The 25,000-nt window shown below is 36.9% G+C and overlaps 1 protein-coding gene and 2 long non-coding RNA genes across 3 annotated transcripts; all 3 read left to right on the forward strand.

Moving 5' to 3' along the window:
* The first annotated feature begins 10,945 nt into the window (after positions 1 to 10,945).
* Positions 10,946 to 11,787, forward strand: LOC139142037 (uncharacterized). Its single transcript, XR_011554283.1, has 3 exons — positions 10,946 to 11,048; positions 11,318 to 11,437; positions 11,712 to 11,787. It is a non-coding gene; the product is annotated as an uncharacterized lncRNA (long non-coding RNA).
* A 441-nt stretch (positions 11,788 to 12,228) lies between these two features.
* LOC139142038 (uncharacterized) lies at positions 12,229 to 13,471 on the forward strand. Its single transcript, XR_011554284.1, has 3 exons — positions 12,229 to 12,333; positions 12,809 to 12,916; positions 13,337 to 13,471. It is a non-coding gene; the product is annotated as an uncharacterized lncRNA (long non-coding RNA).
* Positions 13,472 to 16,035: 2,564 nt separating this feature from the next.
* LOC139143006 (ZP domain-containing protein-like) lies at positions 16,036 to 24,802 on the forward strand. Its single transcript, XM_070713196.1, has 10 exons — positions 16,036 to 16,134; positions 17,275 to 17,471; positions 17,637 to 17,770; positions 18,031 to 18,285; positions 18,848 to 19,034; positions 19,643 to 19,734; positions 20,241 to 20,251; positions 22,400 to 22,561; positions 24,260 to 24,399; positions 24,686 to 24,802. Exons 2-10 carry the CDS (start codon positions 17,307 to 17,309, stop codon positions 24,800 to 24,802), a joined length of 1,263 nt encoding a protein of 420 aa, XP_070569297.1. The 5' UTR covers positions 16,036 to 16,134; positions 17,275 to 17,306.
* The last annotated feature ends 198 nt before the right edge of the window (positions 24,803 to 25,000 follow it).

The raw sequence follows: 25,000 nt of genomic DNA on the forward strand, positions 1-25,000 counted from the left end.
AAGAAATCAGCCAAAAAATGTCGGCAAAATAAACATTGTTTGGTCAGATCGAAAGATGGAACCAGAAAAAGAGTGAACAAGCGACTACTGCACCATGTCGAGGAGGCAGACTGTGTCTACAGTTTCTCGCGAAAACACAAACGTCGCCACGTGCACTGTGTATCGTGTGCTTTCCCCAACCGAGTCACTGGCAGAATGCTTAAGGGCGAGTGCGAAAGCACGGGGTAATTTGTTTGGATGCACTGACAACAGCTGAAGCGGCTGCCGGCAGTCTGTGTCGATATATAGCCCAGCGAGGTTTTTTAAATGATTGGTACTGGCATTGAAGTTGAATCATAGACCTGATAGCCCCTCGACAAAACAAAGGTCTGTGAATCTGCCAGTGCAGTGTCACTAATGTCATGTAGCATGGCTTGTTTGCTACCTCAGCCATTTCACCTCGTCTCATTGTAGTTTCATTGAATATCCGGAGCAAGTATTTCGGGCGTTAATGCGATTTTAGATGACTACTCAATCGAAACGTAAGTAAAGAAGACGAACTCAAACTTGATATGTGGCGAGTGCAGACGTAATTCAAAGTGGAGTATATATGGCAGTTCGGTGTGATGATCAACTTCGCTAGCCAGCAGTGTTTCCTCGGACCCTAGTCCATCGGAACATCTTTAAGGATGTACGATCGGAAAAATATAAGCGTACTGCGCCGATTTCCGCGCAGAAATGTATCCATAGTTACCAAGCGCGCATAGTGACGTTCCGAACGTTTTTGCGTTGTACAAAATGTCGTCTGCAGGTAAAGGAAAATCGCGCCGAGAAAATGTTCAGCGTGCCCTGAAAACACGCTGGAAGGTACGAGAATTCAGCAAAGAGATAAAAAAATGCAACATGACCGTAGCCTGTACAACGTAAGTCAGAAGTGTGACGTCTTATTCGCTATACAAGAACAGGTCGTGGTTATATTATAATTCCAATGATAGTGTCGCTAGTAGACCTACCGGAGAATGGAAGAATGGCCGTCGCATTGTCGATTTGCGTGTACTAGCCGAAAATCTTGACACTTGTGTCAGTTGCGGGCTTGCCTTTACGATTGTCATCGTGTATTGGGGAAACGCCAAGTTCACGGCCTCGGCTCCTGGCTCCACGTAGTGTGTGACAACTTAGCCTGCAGCGAAGTCAACCTAATCCCCACCGATAAGCGTCACGGCAATAAATATTACGTGATTTTTTGTATGCTGTATTAATATATAGACCTTTAAAAATAGAAGAACCTAAAAGTCTTTGCTTTGTTCTGTCATTTCCCTCTCATTAAAGTTTACAGGTAGGCTTGAATCATGACCATGCCTGGACAAGGCCACTGCAGGTAGCCACTGCAGGTCAGCAGCATTTGAAGAGCGCCCACGTGCGACGAACCCGGGAGAGCATGGTTTATCGCCAGAACCTGTAAATCCTAGTTAGATTTTGCAAAATTGTGAAAAATCGAGCTCGGTGACCTACTAAACAAAATGTGGTTTTGAAAAATTCACAAAAAGAGCTATTATTTGGCAAAGTTTGAGAAAATTGACATTAGTAGAAACTATCAATAATTAATAAATTACCCTCTCCCATTCCTAAAATTTGGGGCATATTTGTTGCAATTTTGGTTAAAAAATAAATATCATGACATTTTAACTCAATTTTAATGTAAGTAAAATCTTCAAAGTAGCTTAAGTTTATAATTTCTTTATTCTTTTACAGTGTAAACGTGGAAAATGCAATCATGATATGAATTTGAAAATGATGACCTGTTTTATTGATTTTAGTGATTTGTGAAAAACCGTGAATTTTAATGTCATTTTGTAAAAAAACAAGCGCGGTGACCCCATCTTTTTTCCCAGTTTTGGGACTATTCACATATGTAGGTATTCAAAATCCCCATTTGAAAAAATTGACATTACGTTTACTTTTTCCGATCGTACATCCTTATAGTATATAATGCAACGCCGACCCACCAAAACCGTGCGGACCCAACGATTATTATGTGAACATGGCTGTGGTCCTTCCATAAGGAAATAATTGATTATTCAATATAGGTAACAAATCACTAAGATCCGTTAGCATTCATTGATAATCTTGAGTCCTTCAGGTCAAATAGGCATTTTTTCGGAAACAAAGAAACACTGCAGTCTCCATTATCAACGGTCTCATTTACAATGCGTTGACGCGCTGACACGGCTATGCAAGACCAGACTGAGGGGCAAAACAGTTGCCGATCTTCTACAGTGGCAGATGATGCTGAAGTGCGCGAAGCTGAAAAATAAATATAGTGTACCTCGCCTTTTTAATATGAAAAATATAACAACAAGCAACAAGCAACGGGGAGAGGGTTGCCGAAATGCTGTGAGGCACGCGGTGCTGGGTGAACACAACCGTAACCGTTTACGTGGTCTGGACGCTCGATCGAACGCACACAGTAGGTGCATACGGCCGGCGAGGCGCTGACATGTATCGGTGAGAAAAATCAATCACACGATCATTTGTAGAGCTGTACTTTATCATATGATATACGAATATTTCCGAAACATTGTGACGCTACTAAAGTTAGTTTGATCATCTTTATATATGTCAAGTTCTGTAAATGTGTCGACATGGGCCTTCCAACGTGCACTCTATGGAGACGTTATCAATCTTGATTGTACTTGTCATTTGCACAGCAGAAAACGCCTATGTTTTGTTTTGAAAGTTTGTTTACAAAATAGCTTTTCTAGGCGGCCACAACGTATCAAAATGAACGTGTCTATGTGCCGGGATTGGTAAGAGATTGCTAAAAGAGTACTTCAACGTTGTATGGTCTATTTGCTTTAGTTATACGAAAAAAATCGACAATTTTGATCCATATTGCAACTTCAATGTGTCGTAATATTTGAGTAAACAGGTTGCATTCATCAGAAACTTAGAACGTCAATGTTGTCGTGCGTTTTCCATATTGCCATACGACACGAGTGCAAATAAATGAGGCCAAAATGATTTCCCCTAAGTCACTCCAGGTGAAATATGCAAATACCACCATTGACACTTTATGCCCTACTTCATTAGGTGGTATAATATTATGAGTATGGTTACATTATTAAAAATAACCATCTCTCTTGTAGCTAATGAAAGGAAAATTTTGATATGTTTATCCTTCAGATTGCGCTTTACTTGGAAGTTATTGGTGTGGTTATCATTGTATACCAGAAGACTTAGTATGTGATGGGTTTATTCACTGTAACAATGACGAGGCTTATTGTGGTGAGCCTGCTTATTTGCGTTTTAAGGTAGAGACACACGTTAGATGATACTTATTTTAAACTCACTTTTTCTCAATAAATTTCACTTTTAGACCCCACACATTATATATTTTCTGTTAGCCCTATATCTCAACATTATGAAAAATATGTTTATTTTCCGAAATCACAGTGTTTGTGACCATTTCTCTCAAAAATAGCGTTTTGAGTTTTTTTACCTAAAAAAAATAGTTGTTACAGGACTATGGCGACTTGAGATCTTTAACAGAAATCACAATTGAGTAGTCTGGGAAAAAACGGTGTCCCGATTTTTTTCTATTCCCTTTTGTTTCAGCACAATAAGGTGTGAAAGTAACAACTCTGGGTTTTTGAATAAATTACCGGGTTTCATTCACTCAGCAAGAATTCCTCTTGTTTTATCAATTTCACCGAAAATCTGGGACACCGTTTTTTCCCCAGACTACTCAATTGTTGATTTCTGTAAAAAGATCTCAAGTCGCCATAGTCCTGTTACACCTATTTTTTTTTAGGTAAAAAACTCAAAAACGCATATTGTCGCCATAGTCCTGTAACACCTATTTTTTTTTAGGTAAAAAACTCAAAAACGCATATTTTTGAGAGAAATGGTCACAAACAGTGTGATTTCGGAAAATAAACATATTTGTCATAATGTTGAGATATAGGGCTAACAGAAAATATATAATGTGTAGGGTCTAAAAGTGAAATTTATTGAGAAAAAGTGAGTTTAAAATAAGTATCATCTAACGTGTGTCTCTACCTTAATAATCTCCGCGGTTCTGATATGACTTCTATACGTTACAATAGCCTGTTCAGGTGAAAATTAACCCTGTTTTCCACAGCATCAGGAATGTTGTATTAGGAAAGACTCTTAAACAGAAGAAGAATGCGCTTTACTTGATGAAAACCGGATCATCTATTTGGAAGATACGGAATTTTGAAGAATTAAATTTTCAGCATTAATTTGGAAGGGTCTTTGTCATTATGAAGCATTGTTGTATAGGAATGACAATGGCACCAATTTAGACAAGGAAAATTGGTTAAATACTTGTAATTTTGCCATTTCATGACCGACTTGCACCAAATCTTCAGCATATGTAGCACTAAGTGAGACCATTTGTACAAAGTTATTATACTTTTGCATATCTACAAACACGCTGCAATAGAACCATTATATTTTATTTAAAATTGTTTCAAACAGGGCGGAAGTAACTTTTGCGTTCGCTCGAAACATCGGAAATTGAGTTATAAATAAACAAATGATAGTTGGTCAATAAATTAGAGGCCAAAATACTAAATCAAAAGATTAATTTTGGTAAAATTTCGTGTCAAAATTCTTATTTTAAGTACCGTTTTCAAAACATTTTTTGGCCGAGTGTCGATTGCGACCCCCCCATTTTCAAGCTTAAATACTGTCGCATGTGTGATTTTCAAAATGGAACATTCCATATCAGACTTCGGAGATACGTTGGAAGTTTTGGTTTTGCCCCGGTTCATTAGCGAAATGGCGGGCCATGCTAATCAGTGGGGCAATGTATGGATTGAGGCCGTTTTCAAACTTTTATGAAGTTATTACTCATTCTCGGCTAAATGTATTGCATCTATTGCAATAAGGGAGATGCATAGTTGTATGCAAATGAAACAAGTGTAGCGAAGCTAATTAACATTACGACTGAATGCTTAATGTGTTAGGAGAGTTGGTTATATTGTATGAAGCATTCTGTAAAATTCGTACATTCTATAAAAAGTTTGCACCTTGGATCTTGAAGTGTATAATGTATTATAGGGTTATTCACAAAATACGGCCCTGTATGGACGAGGGCTCAGTGAGTGACGTACTGGACGAGCCGAAGGCGAGTCCAATACGTCACTCACTGAGCCTGAGTCCATACAGGGCCGTATTTTGGTATAACCCTATTATTATACACCTTCTCCATTAATTGTCCGTATAAACTAATTCTATGGTAAATTTTGAGGGATGCGGCACGCGCGATATGAGTGAACGCGTGCGACTTGCGTTGGCACGAAGCCAATTAATTTTCAGTGCAATACAAGCAAACTTCGCTGAATGTTTTCAATTTAATTAGTTTTTTAAATAAAAATCAAGTGCATTTAGACTCAGTTTTGTGTTTAGCGTGTTTTAAACCTTATACTTCGAATACATTTTGGTGGAAGTTGTTATTATGTCTATAAACTCACCGTAAATAGTTTGTTGACATCCGATAATTGTTAGGTCAAAGGTCAAACAGGCGCGTTCGCGCGTCTCACGTATTCGGGAACTCCGCGTACTATACAAAATACGGAAAGTTATTGGACGGTCAAACTCCTATAGGTTAAGGCAGTAGGTGTATAATAATGGACTAAAACTTTTCACAGGTTAGGCCAGGAAGAAAAAATAAATTGTTCATCGGAATCGCCGCTTCTACTTTGGCATATTTGGAATTTTTTTTTTTGATCGCGGCAAATTCTTACTTCCGCATCTACAAATATTTTTAGTACTGCCGCTGTTGGCGCCCTACACTTTGTCGGGTTTTCGCGGGCACGGGATTTTTAATGAGACTTCCTACGTGTTCGGACTTAGTTGACCGCCAACACGTTGTTGTGACGTCTGAATTTGGCGAATCACGACGCAAAGTGGGTCGATTTGGTTAGGTTAGTACATGTCACATCATGAGTATTAATTTGATCGCCAACATTCGACGTGATGGCCAACAGTTAGTTCCAAAGACGCTATTCAGTGTTTGTCCTTATATTACGTTCGGCGATTTGTTCAACAAGATCGTGACAGCAGATGGACGGTGCATCCGATTGAATGAAAATTGCATCGAAAGTATAAAAATTTACGGCAATGACAAAACACATGGTTGCGTCGATGTTAAAGTACGATCTGAATGATGACTATATAACTTCACTCCGATCACAGTACAGTGTTGTTAGACCATTGTGTAAAATGTGTAGAGACAGTGGTAAAGAGGCCAAAACATGATAAAATGAAAAAAACTCAGATGCTAGGTCCCACCAGGACAATATTAAAGGACAATACTGAATTGTTGGATTTCAGTGATTTGCTGTACATTTCAGTTTTATTCTGAGAGAATGTTGAAATACTCAGAATATGTTGTGCAAACACTAACTGTGAATGTAATGGCCTATGTTATTGTTGGGAAATATAGTATTGAATTCAGTTACCAGTATCAGTGTTGCTTGTCTGAAATATTTCTGGTAAAAAGGGAAACAATTATCTTGCCTTGTCTGCATCTGTGCAAAAATGCCAGTCTGAGAAACCGCGTTTACGTTCGGCCTAAAAAAAATAAAAAAAAAAATTTCGCTCGCCGCTCCTGGAACTTGGTCCAAAAATCCGATGAACAAGATTTTTTTTTTCTCTGGCCTTATAGTTATTTACTTGAGAGAGCCATGGGATATTTATTTCTTTATTATTTTATTTGATCATAGTCAAAATACGGACACATAAAAATGATACAACTGTAATCACGTGTGTTCTGAACACATTTGTCACGTCACTGAACAGGCTAATTAAAAAGGGATTATTTAAGACTTTCGTCTCGGCCGTCGAATCGTTTAATCTTTTCCAAATATTAAACAAAATGAAGTAAAATAAAATAATATAAAATACCATAAAGAAAAATAAAATGAACTAAAATAAAACTTAAGGATGTACGATCGGAAAAATATAAGCGTACTGCGCCGATTTCCGCGCAGAAATGTATCCATAGTAACCACGCGCGCATAGTGACTTTTCGAACGTTTTTGCGTTGTACAAAATGTCGTCTGCAGGTACGTAAAGGAAAATCGCGCCGAGAAAATGTTCAGCGTGCCCTCAAAACACGCTGGAAGGTACAAGAATTCAGCAAAGAGATAAAAAATGCAACATGGCCGTAGCCTGTACAGCGTAAGTCAGAAGTGTGACGTCTGATTCGCTATTCTTGGTTATAATTCCAATGATAGTGTCGCTAGTAGACCTACCGGAGTACCGGAGAATGGAAGAATGGCCGTCACATTGTCGATTTGAGTGAACTAGCCGAAAATCTTGACACTTGCGTCAGTTGTGGGCTTGCCTTTACTTTTGTCATCGTGTATTGGAGAAACGCCAAGTTCACGGCCTCGGCTCCTGGCTCCACGTAGTGTGTGAAAACTTACTTAGCCTCCAGCGAAGTCAACCTAATCCCCACCGATAAGCGTCACGGCAATAAATATTACGCGATTTTTTGTATGCTATATTAATATATAGACTCTAAAAAGTAGAAGAACCTAAAAGTCTTTGCTTTGTTCTGTCATTTCTCTCTCATGAAAGTTTAATGGTAGGCTTGAATTATGACCATGCCTGGACAGGGCCACTGCAGGTAGCCACGGCAGGTCAGCAGCATTTGAAGAGCGCCCTCGTGCGACGAACCCGGGAGAGCATGGTTTATCGCCAGAACCTGTAAATCCTAGTTAGATTTTGCAAAATTGTGAAAAATCGAGCTCGGTGACCTACTAAACAAAATGTGGTTTTGAAAAATTCACAAAAAGTGCTATTATTTGGCAAAGTTTGAGAAAATTGACATTAGTAGAAACTATCAATAATTAATAAATTACCCTCTCCAATTCCTAAAATTTGGGGCAAATTTGTTGCAATTTTGGTTAAAAAATAAATATCGTAACTTTTAACTCAATTTTAATGTAAGTAAAATCTTCAAAGTAGCCTAGGTTTATAATTTCTTTATTCTTTTACAGTGTAAACGTGAAAATGCAATCGTTATATAAATATGAAAATGAGGACCTGTTTATTGATTTTTAGTGATTTTGTGAAAAACCGTGAATTTTAATGTCATTTTGTAAAAAAACAAGCGCGGTGACCCATGTTTTTTTCCCAGTTTTGGACTATTCACATATGTAGGTATTCAAAAATCCCCAATTGAAAAAATTGACATTACTTTTACTTTTTCCGATCGTACATCCTTAACTGTATTCAAACATCAACACGTCAGACTGTTTAGCAAATATACCCGAAGCAGCATGAAATCGTGTACACAATATTGTATGCTCGATTATCACATTATATAAAATGTGACCAAATGCGCATATGCCTGTTTGTGTGCATGAATGTGTATGCATGCATATTTAGGTACGTAAGTATGTATGTATGCCCGCGCCTTCGCTCGTATGAGTATGTAATATACAGCCTCATGTATTTGTTCAGTATGCCTGTGTATGTATGTGCTGTTTCCTGAGCGTTTAAAAAAGAAAGTTGCTTAATGGTCTTCTCTTACTCGGTCTTTCTACTTTTTCTGACTTCTCCTCTTTATATAGGTGACAATTGCAAAGGATTCGGCTGTGAGAGTGGAAAGTGCATCGACGAACATCGGCAGTGTGATAGCCGGTTTGACTGTCCTCTTGATCACGACGATAGAAGTGACGAGCAATGGTGTGGTAAGGCTAAACAGGCCCCATGTTGGGCGCACGCACCTCCAGTTAGAATCTTTATCCTTTAAATCTTCTGCTGAAATCTGGAAAACTGCGACATGTTAATGATTTTGAAAAAAAAATCGAAGGAGAGGTTACAAAGGAGAGGCACTCTAAATTAATGGTAGTATAATCAAGCTTCAATGGAGAAACTGGAAAAGCGCTTTGAATAAGGTTTCATTCATTGGTTTACCTCAGACTATAATACAGGTTTGATTTATAATTCAGAATACATACCCCTTTCTCTGTGCTTTCTGAAGCTGACTGCTTGAATCCATTTTATTACTACCCTTCATATTAGCTTAGGGGGTAGCTTCAACTCTGCTACACCATCGAATACGTGATTTTGCGTAATAGCACAAAATAGTAGGTTGTGTATGTTAGGCAGGAATATCATACGACCATATAAGTTGAATAACAATGTCCGGTTTTTCAAGTGTCGCCTTTGCAATGTGCACAATAAATCTTATTTCCGTCACATCCTGTAGAAATAAGCGGTTTATGATTTTGAATTTCAATGAATGGATTTGATGATCGATAAAAACAGTACTACTGATTTCTCATTTCCCACATTCATTTTGTTTCTTAGTACCATGCGATGCATCGCACGAATATCTATGTGATAACGGAGTATGCATTCCAGATTTCGTGTTTGCGATTTACATAATGACTGTGGTGACTGGAGTGACGAAATACAGGGTGGAAACAATTGCTGTAAGTAAATACTTTGATTTTGTTTCTCGCAATTAGATGAGTTTACTTGTTAACAAAGTCTCTTAAGTTGTTATAAAATTCATTCCAGGATAGGAAGCTCTTAAATCCAGATTTTTTTGTAAGTCTATCTTGATCCTTATGTCTATATTGGTAAAGCCTCCTCTCCACTGTATCATCAATTTACTGGCAGAATTCAAAGAAAAGGATATGTTCCTACTGTTATTTCGGGAATCATGATTATGAATCACGTTTTAGACCTTCATATTGCACGTAGCATATGTTTCTTGTGTAAGCACAATCTCCATAATAATAAATCAAAACTGAATACATAATAACAACTAAAAACAAAAAAAACCCAAAAAAACTGTGAACGCAATTTTAAAATTTAGCGACTGTTGTATAACGGGGTACTTTGGGCATAAGGTCAATACATATTGTAATTTTTATTTATAAGTGATGCATATGATTTTAGTGATTCACATGTCACTTTAATAAATAAATACTACTACTACTCTACTACTACTACCACTACTACTACTACTACTACTACTACTACTACTAACTACTACTACTACTACTACTACTACTACTACTACTACTACTACTACTACTACTACTACTACTACTACTACTACTACTACTACATAGCATGCATATTCGTCTCTGTAAATACTTTAAAGCAGAATGCATCTCACAGAGTTTGAACCTTGTTTAAAGCGAATTTGGTACTAACGAAAGATAATTTGTAACGTTAAGGTTTCTTCAGTCCAAGGTACAGTGGTATTATGTTTATTTCTAAAACCGTCGATTGCTTTTGTTCAAGCTATTTCAACTTTCGTTGTCCATGAGCATATGACACAATTATGAGAGCACCTGACAATCTTTTACATAGTTAACTGAAAGAATACACATACTCAATTCTATGGTGTCAGTTTGCAGCGAATAAAATGATTCACCTCTGGTTGCTGTATTGAATTACTACAGCTTGTGATTTTTATGTGCAAATGGAGCCTGTGTCAGATCTTACCATCTTTGTAACACTTACAATGACTGTGGTGATTGGAGTGATGAAGCAAAGGGTGGCAACACTTGTGGTAAGTCGGCTGCTGCCTTACGTGTTACAATGTATTGGTTTTAGTAAAGTTTATGTAAAGTTTATCGTAGTCTTATGTTATTTTAAGAAACCATAAACAGTTTACAGACCTGCAAGTCGATGGCCTAGTGCACATGGGTTGTACAATTAAATTTTCAGCAATATGAGGACAAGGGAAACAGACTTGGAAAATTGTTACTTCAAACTTTTACTGATGCAAAATTTGACACAGATATTTGCATCTTGGATTCTATGCATGTATGGTAGTTCTAATGATCTCGAATGATGCACTCTAAGAACGTTACTACATACGAAAAAGCTCGCATTTGATTGAGAAATGAGTTGCGTTCCTTTTACGCTGTGTCATTAAAATATTGTTCTTGTAGAGTATGAAGATTGTACCGAGTTCCAATGTGAAAGTGGGGAATGTCTGTGGTATTGGGCTGGATGCGACGGCTATCGAGACTGTAACGATTGGAGCGATGAAATGAACTGTGAAAGTATGTAATCAGTTTGTCATTTCCGTTTTAGTTAATTTAGTGAAGATGCTTAGAATAAATAATGAAAGATGAAACATGGGACCCATCGATTAATTTATTATCAATAATTTATTATTGTTTAAATATTCTGGGTTGTAGATTGCATTGCACAAAAGACTTTAGTATAAAAGCACGTAATATTTGTGTCTTTTGCACGGTTTATCGAAGATGCATTGTTTGTAGTTTTCCTTCGTGTAAACGACAAGCTGTTTCTTTAACTTTTAATTTAGATTGTAACGCTACCTACGGCAGATTCGAATGTGACAACGGATTATGCATCTACGACTGGTATGTGTGCGATGGATGGTTTGATTGTGGAGATGATGATGTCTCTGACGAAAATAGCTGTGGTAAATATTCATTAAGTGACGCATTAAACGATGAGTGTCTCGAGAGTATTTAACTGGCAACCGGATTTGTTTGCTTAAATGGAACTACATTTCATTGCTCAACCTTTGTATTAAGTTGTACTTGTAATTCAATAGAAATGTGCAGTACTATTATCGCTATTCTATGTTTATGCGATAATGGAGGCTTTCACGTATATTTAATTTTTGTGTAAAAATGTTGACAATCCGTACTGCCCTAGTAACGCAATGACAACTTTCATCATGCTTTTTAAAGATTGTAGCGGAAAGTTTCAATGTGAAAATGCTGTTTGTGTGGATAACCGCCGAGTATGTGATGGTTTTGACAACTGCGGAGATAACTCTGATGAAATATATTGTAGTGAGTAATGATATACACGATAAATAGTAAATCGGTGACGTTCTTTTCTGTAGCACTGACTAGCAAATAGGTTGAGGTTTCTCAGAAATTTTTTTCACTTTCTTATACTTACTACTTTACACAAGTTCACTCGAACTGGAAAATCACACATTGTTGCATGCAAACATATGTTTAGGGCCAGGGCATAACAGAGTTTTGATATCCTGGTCTCCGTGTTTCTCGGTCTGATGCCAATGATGAGTGGAAAACTTGTACTGTACTGTAAAAATGTTCAGCAAATAAATATACTGCAAATGGACAAATATGTTTATTTTTCTATAACAATAATGCCTTCACATTTTGCGCTTCAATCTCTGTTTCCAAAATTATCGATGTTGTAACGTAATTACTTGATATACCCCTACAGAATGTAAAACGGATAGTTTCAACTGTGCAAACGGTTTTTGTGTTCCACCTCAAGCTGTCTGTGATAATTACGATCACTGTGGAGACGCAAGCGACGAAAGGCATTGTGATAGTAAGCATGTACAGTTTTACTGCAAGACATGGGTGCATGGCTTTTGACAGAATGTTTGAGGCAATTTACAACTTCGGGAACTACAAACAGTTTGAGAGTCGCATAGACTTTGAGCAGGCATTATCTTCGCTTGATGAATTATTACCATACTTTTATATTTCATACCAGCATGTTGGTTAATTCAATCTGAAAGGGCATTGATTCTCATTGCTTCTATTTCTCCTTCAATATTTTGATCAACGGAATGGAAAAATTCGAGCTTTGAGAGCACAACGGCTCATCAGGCATTAGACACTCTCATTGCGTTTGCACACACAAAAATACACATGATGCACAAATATTTAAACAAACTGTGGGATAGGTGATCCCGTACATTCCTAATACCTTTCTGATAGAATCTCTCTTAACTCATACAAAGTCTTTATGTAGTATATATAAGGTACATAACATTCCTTTCATTTCTCTTTAAATTAAGATTGTAATGCTACTCAGTTCCGGTGCGACAATGGCTTATGTATTGAAGGTGTCCAGAGATGCAATGGATATCAGGATTGTTCTGATGGTAGTGATGAGATTGGTTGCAGTGAGTAATCACGAACTTAAAAACTACTTCCGATTGAAATTGTCGTGATACATTCTTATATAATAGATAGATATATGAACGAAAAATAGTTAAATAAATAATTGAAAAAAAAAATCAATGTAAATACGATTGATGAAATAAATAAATAAATAAATAAACAAATAAAATAATTATTACTTATTTACTTGATTATTTAAATTACCAATTAACTAAACAATATATTAATTATTTTAATTTTCATATCTTACAAAATGATTCCACGGGCTAACGGAAAGATTACATAACCTTTAGTAACAACACTTGATAGAAGATGAAGAAATACCTGGATCATTCAGCTTTGGAACTATAACGTCAAGCTAGCGATATCATTTTTTATTGATGCTTCAATTTTCTACCCCATTCATTGTCTCGCAAAACTAGAGTGTGATAGAGAATGGAAGTTCCTTTGCAAGAATGGACTTTGCGCTGATACCAGTTATAATCGTTGTGACGAACGGTGGCGGGATCGTAATAGACACTGTTCAGACTTCAGCGATATGATCGGCTGTAATGGTGGTAAGACATCTTACTGATTTCAAAACCTAAACAGCTTAAATTTTCTTTGGCTACCAGCAAACTTTGCTGCGTTCCAAGGACAAAAACCAGGCTAAATGTATATTTACTTTGATTGATTAACAAGAATTTATTTTGCATAAAATTGCTTGTAACACCTATGATCTCGGCAAGGTATCGAAAGTGGAAAGTAAGAAATTACAATGGGAAGCGATCTTATTATACAAACAGTACATGTAAGATGTAACTAATTACACAATGTAACTAATTACAATCCTTATATGCGCTTATAATATGGAATTATCTGAGAGATGATAGCTGTATCTAATAATGAGCTCAGTGCCATGAGTAGCACTATTCGACATAACTTCAAAAATATTGACAACATTTCACAAGTGGTATAGCCACTTAGTCAAGCCGTCAACTGTTTGTATACTTATGGAAATGAGGTCAAAGGTAACGTTCCGAAAGGGACAATAAATTATTTTCCGGGTAAGACATCGAATGAGGACCTGGAAATTTGCTACAGTATCATGTTGGATTGATAATTTTACTTTAGGCAGCATGATATAATTTCAACAGGTGCTTTAGTAGGCTAAGGTCAGGCAATCGCTGTCATAAGGTGGATATAGTTTCAAAATGAACTATCAATGTTAAAAATTAAGTCAATACACTGTTTGTATCAGACTGCAGAGATGAATCACTGTTTGAGTGTGACAATGGAGAATGCATCGCTTCGTTTTTCCATTGTGACGGCTATCGACATTGTCGTGACAGAAGTGACGAAAAGAACTGCAACAGTAAGTGTTCTCACCAAAATTGAAAAATCATGCACATTGAACCTTATCATGACGAATCACACACAAGACGAGAAAATCTTACCACCAGAAGATGATCTATGCATAGAATTCGTAGCATTTAATATTAAGGAAAATGATGGTATCAATTGCAATTGAACCACTGGGAAAGGATTTGATTGACAGATTTAACACGATGAGAATCTTTTTCAATGTTTGTACGGCTTCGACTCAGACTGCAGAACGAAAGTGTTGACCCTTAATTAAACGTTGCACGCTACCGCAGAACAAAATTAACCAGATGCTGTAATGCATGATTTGATATATTAAAGAACGAATGTTTCAACCCTCTTGACTTTCGCCTTTGTTAATACTCGAACACTATATTTCTTTTTCGCCTTTTAATAAAGACCCAAACGCTGAGTTGTATGGTTGTACCAATGGTTACTTCATACCATCAGCCTTCGTATGCGATGGATATAATGACTGTGGTGATTGGACTGATGAACATAATTGCAGTAGGTATATATTTTGAAAAGTTAATTTCACTAATAAATGTGACCTTAGACTGAAAGAATTGTACCTACAATATGACTGTAGTCATAAACCAAGTAAACGATTAGTGTCGACGACGGCGCTGTAGTTTGATGTATATCATAATGATGTAAAAGTATGTTCGGGCTTTTCTAGGTGATGTCTTTTCGAACATTATGTTCGGCAGAAACAATCATACACCTTCGATATGCTTAGGCAGTGCACTGTTGGGGCTATTTCCCCTCTAATGTACGTTCCCTTGGTAAAATGTCATCATGATGTTGTATGTGCTTAACCAGGTGACAAACCACTTGCATTGCCAAAGAACAATCCTTAAGCGTATGCATAAGCGACCTTTTCTTAACCGTATTAAAGGGACAAAGTCGGTATATTGTTTGACATGTGAAAGATACTGAATGAATGGGTAACCATGCATATATTCGACCCCGATTTTAGACACGATAAATGATACCATCGCGAAAATTAATTATGGTCATGACCATTAATTCATTATCGCGATGGTTTCATTTAATTTGTCTAAAACCGGGGTCGAATATATGCATGGTCACCCATTCATTTAGTATCTTTCAACATGTCAAACAATATAAGTAGTATCTCGTATCAAACAAACTTCATGAAAAATGGCCGACTTTGTCCCTTTAAGTGTTTTAACACATAACTTTATTAAATATGTAGGCAGCTTCAAGTTCTTTTTCTATGAGAAAATCGATCAGTAACTTAATTCAATTTAATGTTTTACTTTTTCAAGCCTGCACGCCATACGATCATTTCCGCTGTGATAATGGTCACTGCATTCCGTTACGTTTTGTGTGTAATGACTTCAATGATTGTGGAGATGCAAGTGATGAATTAAACTGCCGTGAGTACTTGAAATTGAACTTTATTATTACTATAATGCTGTACCAGGATTTGTATTGAATTTGAAGTATTCCTACGACATCAGACAGTAAAACAAAAATAGTGAATTGCAGTTCACGTTCATATTTTGTCACAAACGTGGCAGGAATATAGGAGACCGAATTGTATGATTGTAGAAATGTATAAGAGATTGTACGGGTAAATTATACAGAAGAGAAAATTTCCCCTTTTATTTTATACCGTTGTAATCCTTAATTGCTAAGCATTTACAATCATAATTTTATCAAATGAGGAGTAAAAAAATTTGATATATTATCGTGTGATGGACTTTTGGTTTACTTACGTCCACAGCGTGCGAATTTAACTGTACGAGTGGGGAGTGTATACCGGAATACTTGGTATGTGATGGTCATAACCACTGCAGCGATGGAAGTGATGAGGAAGATTGTGAAGCCAGTAAGTTGTCAAATCTTTAAGGCTTAGAGAAGGATGACAATATCTGGTGCTGAATAATTTCTCTTTTGACCAATTGGAATACTTTGTGTTTAACATTCAGAAATACGCTATCCCTTTCTGTCAAAATGAACAAAAATGAGGCAGAATTCGGACGAGAAGATTAATATTTTGTAATCGCTCCTTCAAACTGGAAAAGCTGTCCAGTTCGTGTAAATTTGGAAACTACATATCATTTCTGGAGATCAGTGTAATGACAGCAATCAATCTCTATACAACAGCCCGTAAAATCGGTTTCGGCATCGTATTAATATTCAAACGGAAGACAACATATCATATAGTCATCGAAAAAACACTACAAGTAAAGCAATGCAATTTGCGTTTTGATTACGACCCTTCTTAAGTAAGGATAAAAAAGTACATAACCATAAAAAAGAAACGAATAACCTATTATCGGAAATGATACACGTCGATACCAGCTGTTGTGAGACACTGAAGCGGGGTTACATCCGAATCGTCTAGGTTGTTTTGTAGTTCTTTTCATATCTTTTTATATCTGGGTTGTCTTCTCCACATATATATTGGATATGCACAATATTTCACACAATTGTTGGACATTTTACGGTATTATGTACCTCGAAAGTGAAAGAATGGACTTTTGCTCAAAATTTCCTGAATGAAATTCTTGCCCATTCTTGTAGTAAATGAAAAATAAAGATTAGGGGTCATCGTGCAAAATTTGGTACAGACGACGAAGTACTAATGATTTCCATATATTTGAAATTCAAAATTGCTACAATTCCGACTGTCGTAAAACTAATACTGGTCGAAAGTTTTCTTACACAAAGAGCTTCAAAATGAACCCCCACAAGAAGTAGCTAAGAAAAGAATTGGAAAAATTGAGAGTCGCATTTTACTTTAAGTTATTGTAGATTATTTGATCGTAAGACGTAATGAAATATACCTCCACACAGTTAGTTCACAGGACGTTTTTAGGTACGAAATTTATCATTAGAATCATTCGTAACTTCATCCGTCTGAAGTATGCTCGTCAGAGTCAGATAATGTATTTAAACTCATTGAAATTAGTTAATTATACACATATTAATTGCCTTCAAAATATAAACTGTTTTATACACTCAGAATTAAATGTGATCTACTGTGAAGAGGATCACATGCGTCTCACTGTAATGAAACGATGGCTTCTTGACTTGCTTCGACTGGAGGATGCAGAGGCCGAGGAGTTCCATTTAAGAGATGAAAACTGTACTGGTTTTGAAGAACAACCAGGCTTGTTCACTTTTCAGACGTACCTTTACGAATGCGAAACTTCTTCGAAGGCAAGTAGAACTCTGCATTTTAGCAGAAGATCACGGTAGATTCATTTTCCTAGACGCATACGGATTTCCTAACGTTTCATTACATTTAAGATTTCCGGAAACGTTTTTGCCACTCCCCGACAAGGTAATCACAATTCTTTCATACCGTTCTATTGAAATCCACAGGAGCTAACAGACAACAAAACGATTTCATATGACAACGTCGTCTACTCATCAAGGGGGATAGAAGTTTTAGAGATGATCTGTTCGTATCCGACCGAATATGAAGTAGCCCCCGTCCACGTCATTTTAAACCCATGGTAAGTTCAATATTAATATCTGCAAATGTTGCAAGCTAGGTTTCACTGTGGATTTGCAGCGAGGGATTACTGAATTCAAATCATATTGAAAATTAAGTTACATTAACTTTCAAATGTTATCATATTGCAGCAAAAAAATTGTGTGAATCGAGTATTTCCACTAAACTTTACATGGCCACAAGAAATAATTTTCATATTATACTCGAGAAAGCAAGCTTGTGCATAATTTAAACATGTTCACGTAGTATTTTTATTTCCAGTTCCCCAAAAGTTCCATTCTTAGGTTTCGGAACTTTTGTTGTGGAGGGTACACTGTACAAGGATGAAAGCTTTGACGAACTGTTGGATCCGGAAGAGGATTTTCCCGTAATGATATGTAACGATGTTTATCTTTACATCGGCATCGCTGTAAAGAGTGAAGACAAATCATTGGAATTGTTTTTGGAAGACTGTTTTGCAACTGAGAGTCACGATCCCCATGCCATAGCAACGAGATTCCCGATGATAACGAATGGGTCAGTTGCAATGTTTCATCTAAAAATCAACTCCCCAAATCCAATATGTTAGTCTCTATTTCTGTTTATTGATCAATCAATCTATCTATCTATCTATCTATCTATCTATCTATCTATCTATCTATCTATCTATCTATCTATCTATCTATCTATCTATCTATCTATCTATCTATCTATCTATCTATCTATCTATCTGTCTATCTATCTATCTGTCTATCTATCTATCCGTCTGGTCTGCCTGCCTGCATGTCTGTTCATTCGTCTGCCAGTAAGTCAGTCTATCTGTCTGTCTATCTGTCTGTCTGTGTACATATGTACATTCCCATCTTCCTGTATTTTTAACAGCCTACATTCATATCGGAACACAAAAAGGACGACATCGATATCATTGTCGGCCTATGAATACAGGTCAACGTGTATAAAGCAAATACTATGTCACTCTGTATAGCAAAATTAATGTAAAGTAAATACCCATGCATACTCTTTAAGAAATTACCTTGACGTTTAACCTTTAAAGCGGTCTACAAAACATAGTTTTATTGCATATCCTCTGCTATTACAGTTGCCTTGAAGACTCAACTACGGAGTTTATTGTGAGTCCAAGCAATGATCTTGAGAAACACTACGCATGGGACGCATACTATGCTGTGAATAGGGATGATGTAGAACCGAACGAAGATGTTGACCTGTACATCCACTGTGCTGCGGTGATTTGTAAGAAGAACCAAAAGGGGACACGATGTGACCAAGTAATTATCAAGAATAAATTACAGAGAGCATGACATACGAACTGTAAAAAACATCAGGGAAATAATGTTCGCAATGCTGATATATTTTTGATTAATTATACAACAATATGATATTAAAATGCATGACTTTTCAACAGACCTGTGAATTACTAACTTTCTGAATATTCGTAAAGTAGCAATAGTTGAATTAAGTGAAAGAATGGTCAAAGTCGTTATTGTACGCCTTTATCAAAACTTCCGATCACGGATATAAAATTTGAATGTACAGAAACTAGTAGACAATAATAAAACATACATGAATGCGGAGCTTGATTTACAATTCGAGGTACAGTGTTGAATGTGATTGATATTGCTTGATAAAAATGTATACGTGTGTACCTTCATCAGTTTGGTAATATCATAATTGGTAAGAGTTTAAGGTTAGAAGTTGATGCACAGACAGATGCACATTGATAAAGTTGCCATATTATTCATCAGTTCATTATATTCACAGTTCACAGTTATCGCAGAACTAGTAGTTGCATAGATGGAAATGACTTTGATACAAATAAGACATACAGTTAACAAGATATCGAAGTTCTAACTCAAGGCATTTTGTCACTTTTTAGGGATGTCAGAATTCCCGAAATAAGAGAAGTGTAGTTTCTGGCAGCAATTCGTACATAACCCATGGTCCTTTCAGGAAATCGTCTAATACCAGGTAAATTATATATTATTTTTTTATTGAAATAATATGAAAACTAGCCACCCAAGGAACACAATCAACTGTCTCGAACATCGAATCATCTCTCCGCATCAGTTATAATACCGATAAAAAGGCTTTCATAATGTTTATGTACATTGTTTCTTATTATGTTTTTATTTTTTTTACACAGATGTGGTGTTTAATAAGTAGACGCCATCCTTTTGGACGCGACGACGGAATATTCCGCTTAACTAGATGCATCATTCACTTATGAAGAATAAAACATACCAGTGTGATATCTAATCCCGAAAACTTTTAATCAGTGCCATAATGTATCTGAAGATAGCTAGTTCCAGTATACATTTATTTAATTATGGCTTTTTCATTGTTATGCGTAAAGATTCGGTAGCTGAAACACTTCCACAAGAAATTAAAGAATAAATATTGCTGCTAAATACATCGCTTGTCTTCGTTTCTTGTAGTGTGTTGTGCCAACATTCGTTATATCTTTGTATTTAAAGAACCTATGAGAGTAAACTCCTTATTAGTCCAAGGCAAGCAATATCAATTCCTTGAATGTTTCATCTCGTCATGCAGTGACATAAAATTATTCATTTCACTTTTAAGTGTGCCTAGGCAAACCAAGCGTTATAGTGCATAGTCGCCATGGAATGTTTTTTGACGTGACGTTACTGCAATGGGGTCAGACGATAGAAAACGATCTCAAAAATGTACTTACGATAGCCAAACCGGTATTAGATTTTTTTACAGAAGCTACGGAAACACGTTTCGCGAGCACCATTTTTTAAATTTATTTTGTTCGCGAACTTGGAGCAAAAACAGCTGCAAGCAGTTCCGCACCGCAATTCCCAGAGCCTCAACAATCCAATCGTGAGTTCTTATCGATTGGCCAAATAGAAAAGCATATTTGACACATTATGCTCCATTAACATTTGAACGTCACTGTTAAAAACGTTGACGAAATACTTGACTGAACTATTCAATTGGTTGTGATGATTTGTAATGCCACTGTACATACGCCACATCTAGATTTCATCTAGACTCACATGAGACCTGATTTGTTTTGATGTTTGTTTAGGTTGATGTTTTTAGCTGCCAATCTAACAATCAGATATAACCTTCCAATGCGCTGCAAATTGCCAGATCGAACTTTTTGTGCAAGTACTCCAGAACATGACGCTTTAGTTGATCTTACCGCGGGTGTAATATGTCACAAAATCTAACTTCTCCTTAACGAAAGCCTTGCGCTGCAGTTTTTTCAAAAGTTGAGCAATGACTCTTGCGCAAACTTCGAAATATGAGGGCGTCGTGACATGACACATGTTATTATTTGAATACAGTTTACCATTGAAATTTAATGGTTCGTTAAAACATTTATTCGTTCGCCGCTTCGTTGTACGGCGAAGAAAAATCAGAAGGGTATTTTATAAATACTTCCTTGTCTTTAGACTATATATATTATGTTGTAATTAACAGGTGATCGCATGGGCTAGCAGTCTACTCCTTTTCTTTTTCTTCTTACATACCAAACTTCATGCATACATAAATACTATTACGGCGTCCACAGCAACAACTGTCACCCTGTTAATTCAGCTAGAGTATGCGTCAGTGACTAGAAACCTTGTCCATTACCCTGCTCTATATGAAGGCCAGAGTTCAAGAAAGTTGTTGAACCTTGTTTATTGCAGCTGTATCTTTGATATTTACTATCCTTAACCTCATAAAAACTGACAACACCAACATGAGTGGGCAACGGAAAAGTGTAACGAGTCAATCATACCTCTTGTAGACTGTAGATGATAAAGTTATGTGAAGTATTTAATGACCCTGAGGTCGATGAGAAATTCGTTCAATGATATCGTTCAGGAACACAGACACTCTTAGATTCATACATTTACGTATACAAGCTGCTTTTGTTCATTGAGACGTTCACGCTTCCTAATGTTAATTCTGTGATCTGTGACAGTTTAAATCGTAATACAACCATCGTTTACGAGACCTTGCCTTTGCATTTTACACTTGCAATTTTACGTGAGAAACAGTAAACGTTTACGGCAGCTAAACTATTAAATCTTACGAAAGCGTGGAAATCGATACGACATCTGTACATCCACGGCTATTATTAGAATTTAGAGACAATTAGTGACATTGTTGATGTTGTCGATCATGTAAAGGGCAAAACAACGAATCAGGCTACCTCGTAAATTACGTCAATGATTCCGTCCATCTAACCTTCGCCCGAGAGTCAGTTTAGTCGAAGTAAAAATAAGCACTGATTGAATATCTTCGTCGATTTTACCAAGGGCTGTTTCTCACACTTTTTACTTTGGACTTGATCGGCAAGTATGGTTTGTGTCACTGTGCGTTATAATTGTCTGTGGTCATTCTAGAAGAATGTTTTCCAGTTTAAGTTTTGTTTGGTAAAATGTAATCACTCAATGTGTATATATATCACGAGTGCTGACCACATCAATGGATGATCCACCTTGTTGATTTCGTGCTACGCATTTACAAGACGTTAAAGTTTTGCTATGATGTAACCCATGTTAGACAAGCATGGAATCTGAAGTCTGTTATACATCCAAAGCTATGCGAAGGCAAGGCAACACACCTCAAGGTAATGATAAAAGAGACCTTTAATCGATGTCTTTATTCACAGCATCTAAAAGGTGCATCGTTACAGAGTGTAATTTTGAACATGGCTTCTGTGACTTTATCCAAGAAAGTCACGACGGCTTTAATTGGAGATTAAACGAGGGAAGCACGCCCTCGGGCGCCTCTGGACCAAAGAGTGATCACACGTACGGAGAGGCTGGAGGAGGTAACATCTTTGTCGCCGAATATATACTTGTTTATTAATTGTTATGATGGCGGATAGCTGACGTCCAAAAGCTAACTATGATATACATCGAAAGAGAATTAAGTCGATACAGGATATCCTTCGCATTCAATTTATAGGCGTACCTTTCATACATCAAGGATCTCATCACAAACTAAAATAAATGAAATGCATAATTTGAGCAGTGACGTGCTGGAACGACGTTAAAGAGTGAAGTGAGTCTTTAAGCTGTATCGCAAAACTAATTGATTTTCCCAATAAAACTTTCGATTAGGAAACACCAATATAACCAATTTCAACAAGAATTAAATCGAAAAACACGACACTTAATGTGAATAAAGAGAAAACCCTTCAAATATTTCAAAGTAGTTCGTGCCTAAAAATGAAAGACATACTCTTTCAAAACTTTCCCCAAGGAAACTTTAAACCTGTCGAAATTAAGCATACAAGTAAGCGGTCACCGTTACGGTACAAAATTTGGTACCTACATTTAGAGAAACAAATTATCCACTTCTCACTGGCACTTGAAATTCAATATGGCCGCCATCCCAGTGTAAACCTTTTTTGGCAATCTGTCCGCTTGTTACCCTAAACATGGAAATCACTCAGACTTAAATATTCCAAACTCCTTGCAGGTACGTAAGCTTACATTGAAGCTTCTCGACCACGAAGAAAAGGAGGGAAAGCCAGGTTTTTGAGTCCAGTTTATTTAGTAAAGGAAGGACGCAAACGCTATTTAAGTTTGACATTCTATAATCACATGCACGGAACTACTATGGGTAAGCTTTTCTGTACCACAGCTACTCTGTGCAAAGTGAGGGCAAAGTAACAGTTACTGAAAACTCCAGTGAATGTGTATACGATATTTCAGCGGGCTGTGAGTTTTTTTGTTTTTCTTGAAATTCTAGAATATAACCGGCATTTGTATGGCTCTGCAAAGCAGAAAACGTAGTGTAAAACTACATTAGACGATAACAATTGTGATATCACATACATCTTCTATTCCACAGGCGACCAACCACAGTGATTCTTTGTTGATATTCACTGTTACGTATCACAACCCCTTTAAAATTTAAATCCATTCACTCAGTGGTGCACATTCAATTCTCTATTCAGAGTTCAAATTTCAGATCAAAAAGGTCTTTTTGGGTTTTAGGACAACAAATTATATGATAAACTCAAGTGAAGACTACGTATACCCGTAAACAAACTTGTTATCTCGAGCGACCCATTCACATTCTTGCGTTTGTCCACAGATAGACATTTCTCTACACTAATCGGGCAGTGGTAATGGCAACATACGTGTTACCAGATGTTTCTTGTGATGGAGAGGGTTGTGGTTAGGATGATACAATATGATACGGAAAATCCCTAATCCGTGTGTCACCATTCTTGAAACGTGTCAGTGTATCTTAAACTCTACAGTTCCACTTACAGACTGTATATGATGCCCGGACGTTTCCGAGCCCAGGCGCCATGCCTATCAAAAGAAAACGAACGTAATTTCAGGTCGAAATAAATTACGTCTTTCAATTTCTGTACGCGTTTCTCTGCAGTCAAGCACCAGTCTTTGCAAGGCTAAAGATTGTTTGCTTTATCATAGTCAATCCACGAAGGTATGTATATTTATTCTGCATAACTCACCACAACCTGGGTAATTAATTTCTGTCATTTCATCAGGTCGGATGAATGTTTATATTCATGACATAAAGGGTGAGGTGGAAGAACTGATATGGAGTAAAGAGGACAGACCGATGTTCACATACGGGAATCACTGGTTCAAGGTTGTGTTAAATACTTACGTCACAAATTCGTCTTGGGTGAGTTGATTTTTAAATAATGGGGCATTTTGCCTCATGTGAACATTCATACGCGAAATGAATCAAGACAAATTGCACGGTAGACAGGAAAACCAGGAAATACCATTGTTGCATATGTTTGTATGCATTTTTGAACATTCGATTAAATTAATTTTTAACAACAGAAGAGGTAATATTGTTCAAGGTGGTAGGGTCAAAGGTCGATTTGATTTACAGCTCAGAAGTAAACAATTAATTAATTTTACGATGTGTCAATAATGTGACAATAAAACTAAATTATTTTCAGGTCATTTTGGAAGGAGTTGTCGGTTCAAGCTTCCTCAGTGATATGGCGATTGATGATTTCTTTATTGCAAGTAAGGAGTACCAGTGCGAGGAAATGACGGCAAAAGTACAACCCTAAACGCACGGAATACCTGTTTCGCCAAGCCTGGGCATGGATTCGAGAGCAGTCAGTTACATCAGTAACCAAGGTGTTTCCTCACCAGCTGATAAAACACTCAGCCTAGAGTTATCTTAATGTATACCTCACTGCCGATGATAAGTACCCCTAAATATGACACAACATTTGTTGATGACGTGCACCAATCAACACATTCGA

This window comes from Ptychodera flava, chromosome 10 (genome assembly GCF_041260155.1).
Source record: "Ptychodera flava strain L36383 chromosome 10, AS_Pfla_20210202, whole genome shotgun sequence".
In the NCBI taxonomy this organism is placed as follows: domain Eukaryota; kingdom Metazoa; phylum Hemichordata; class Enteropneusta; family Ptychoderidae; genus Ptychodera; species Ptychodera flava.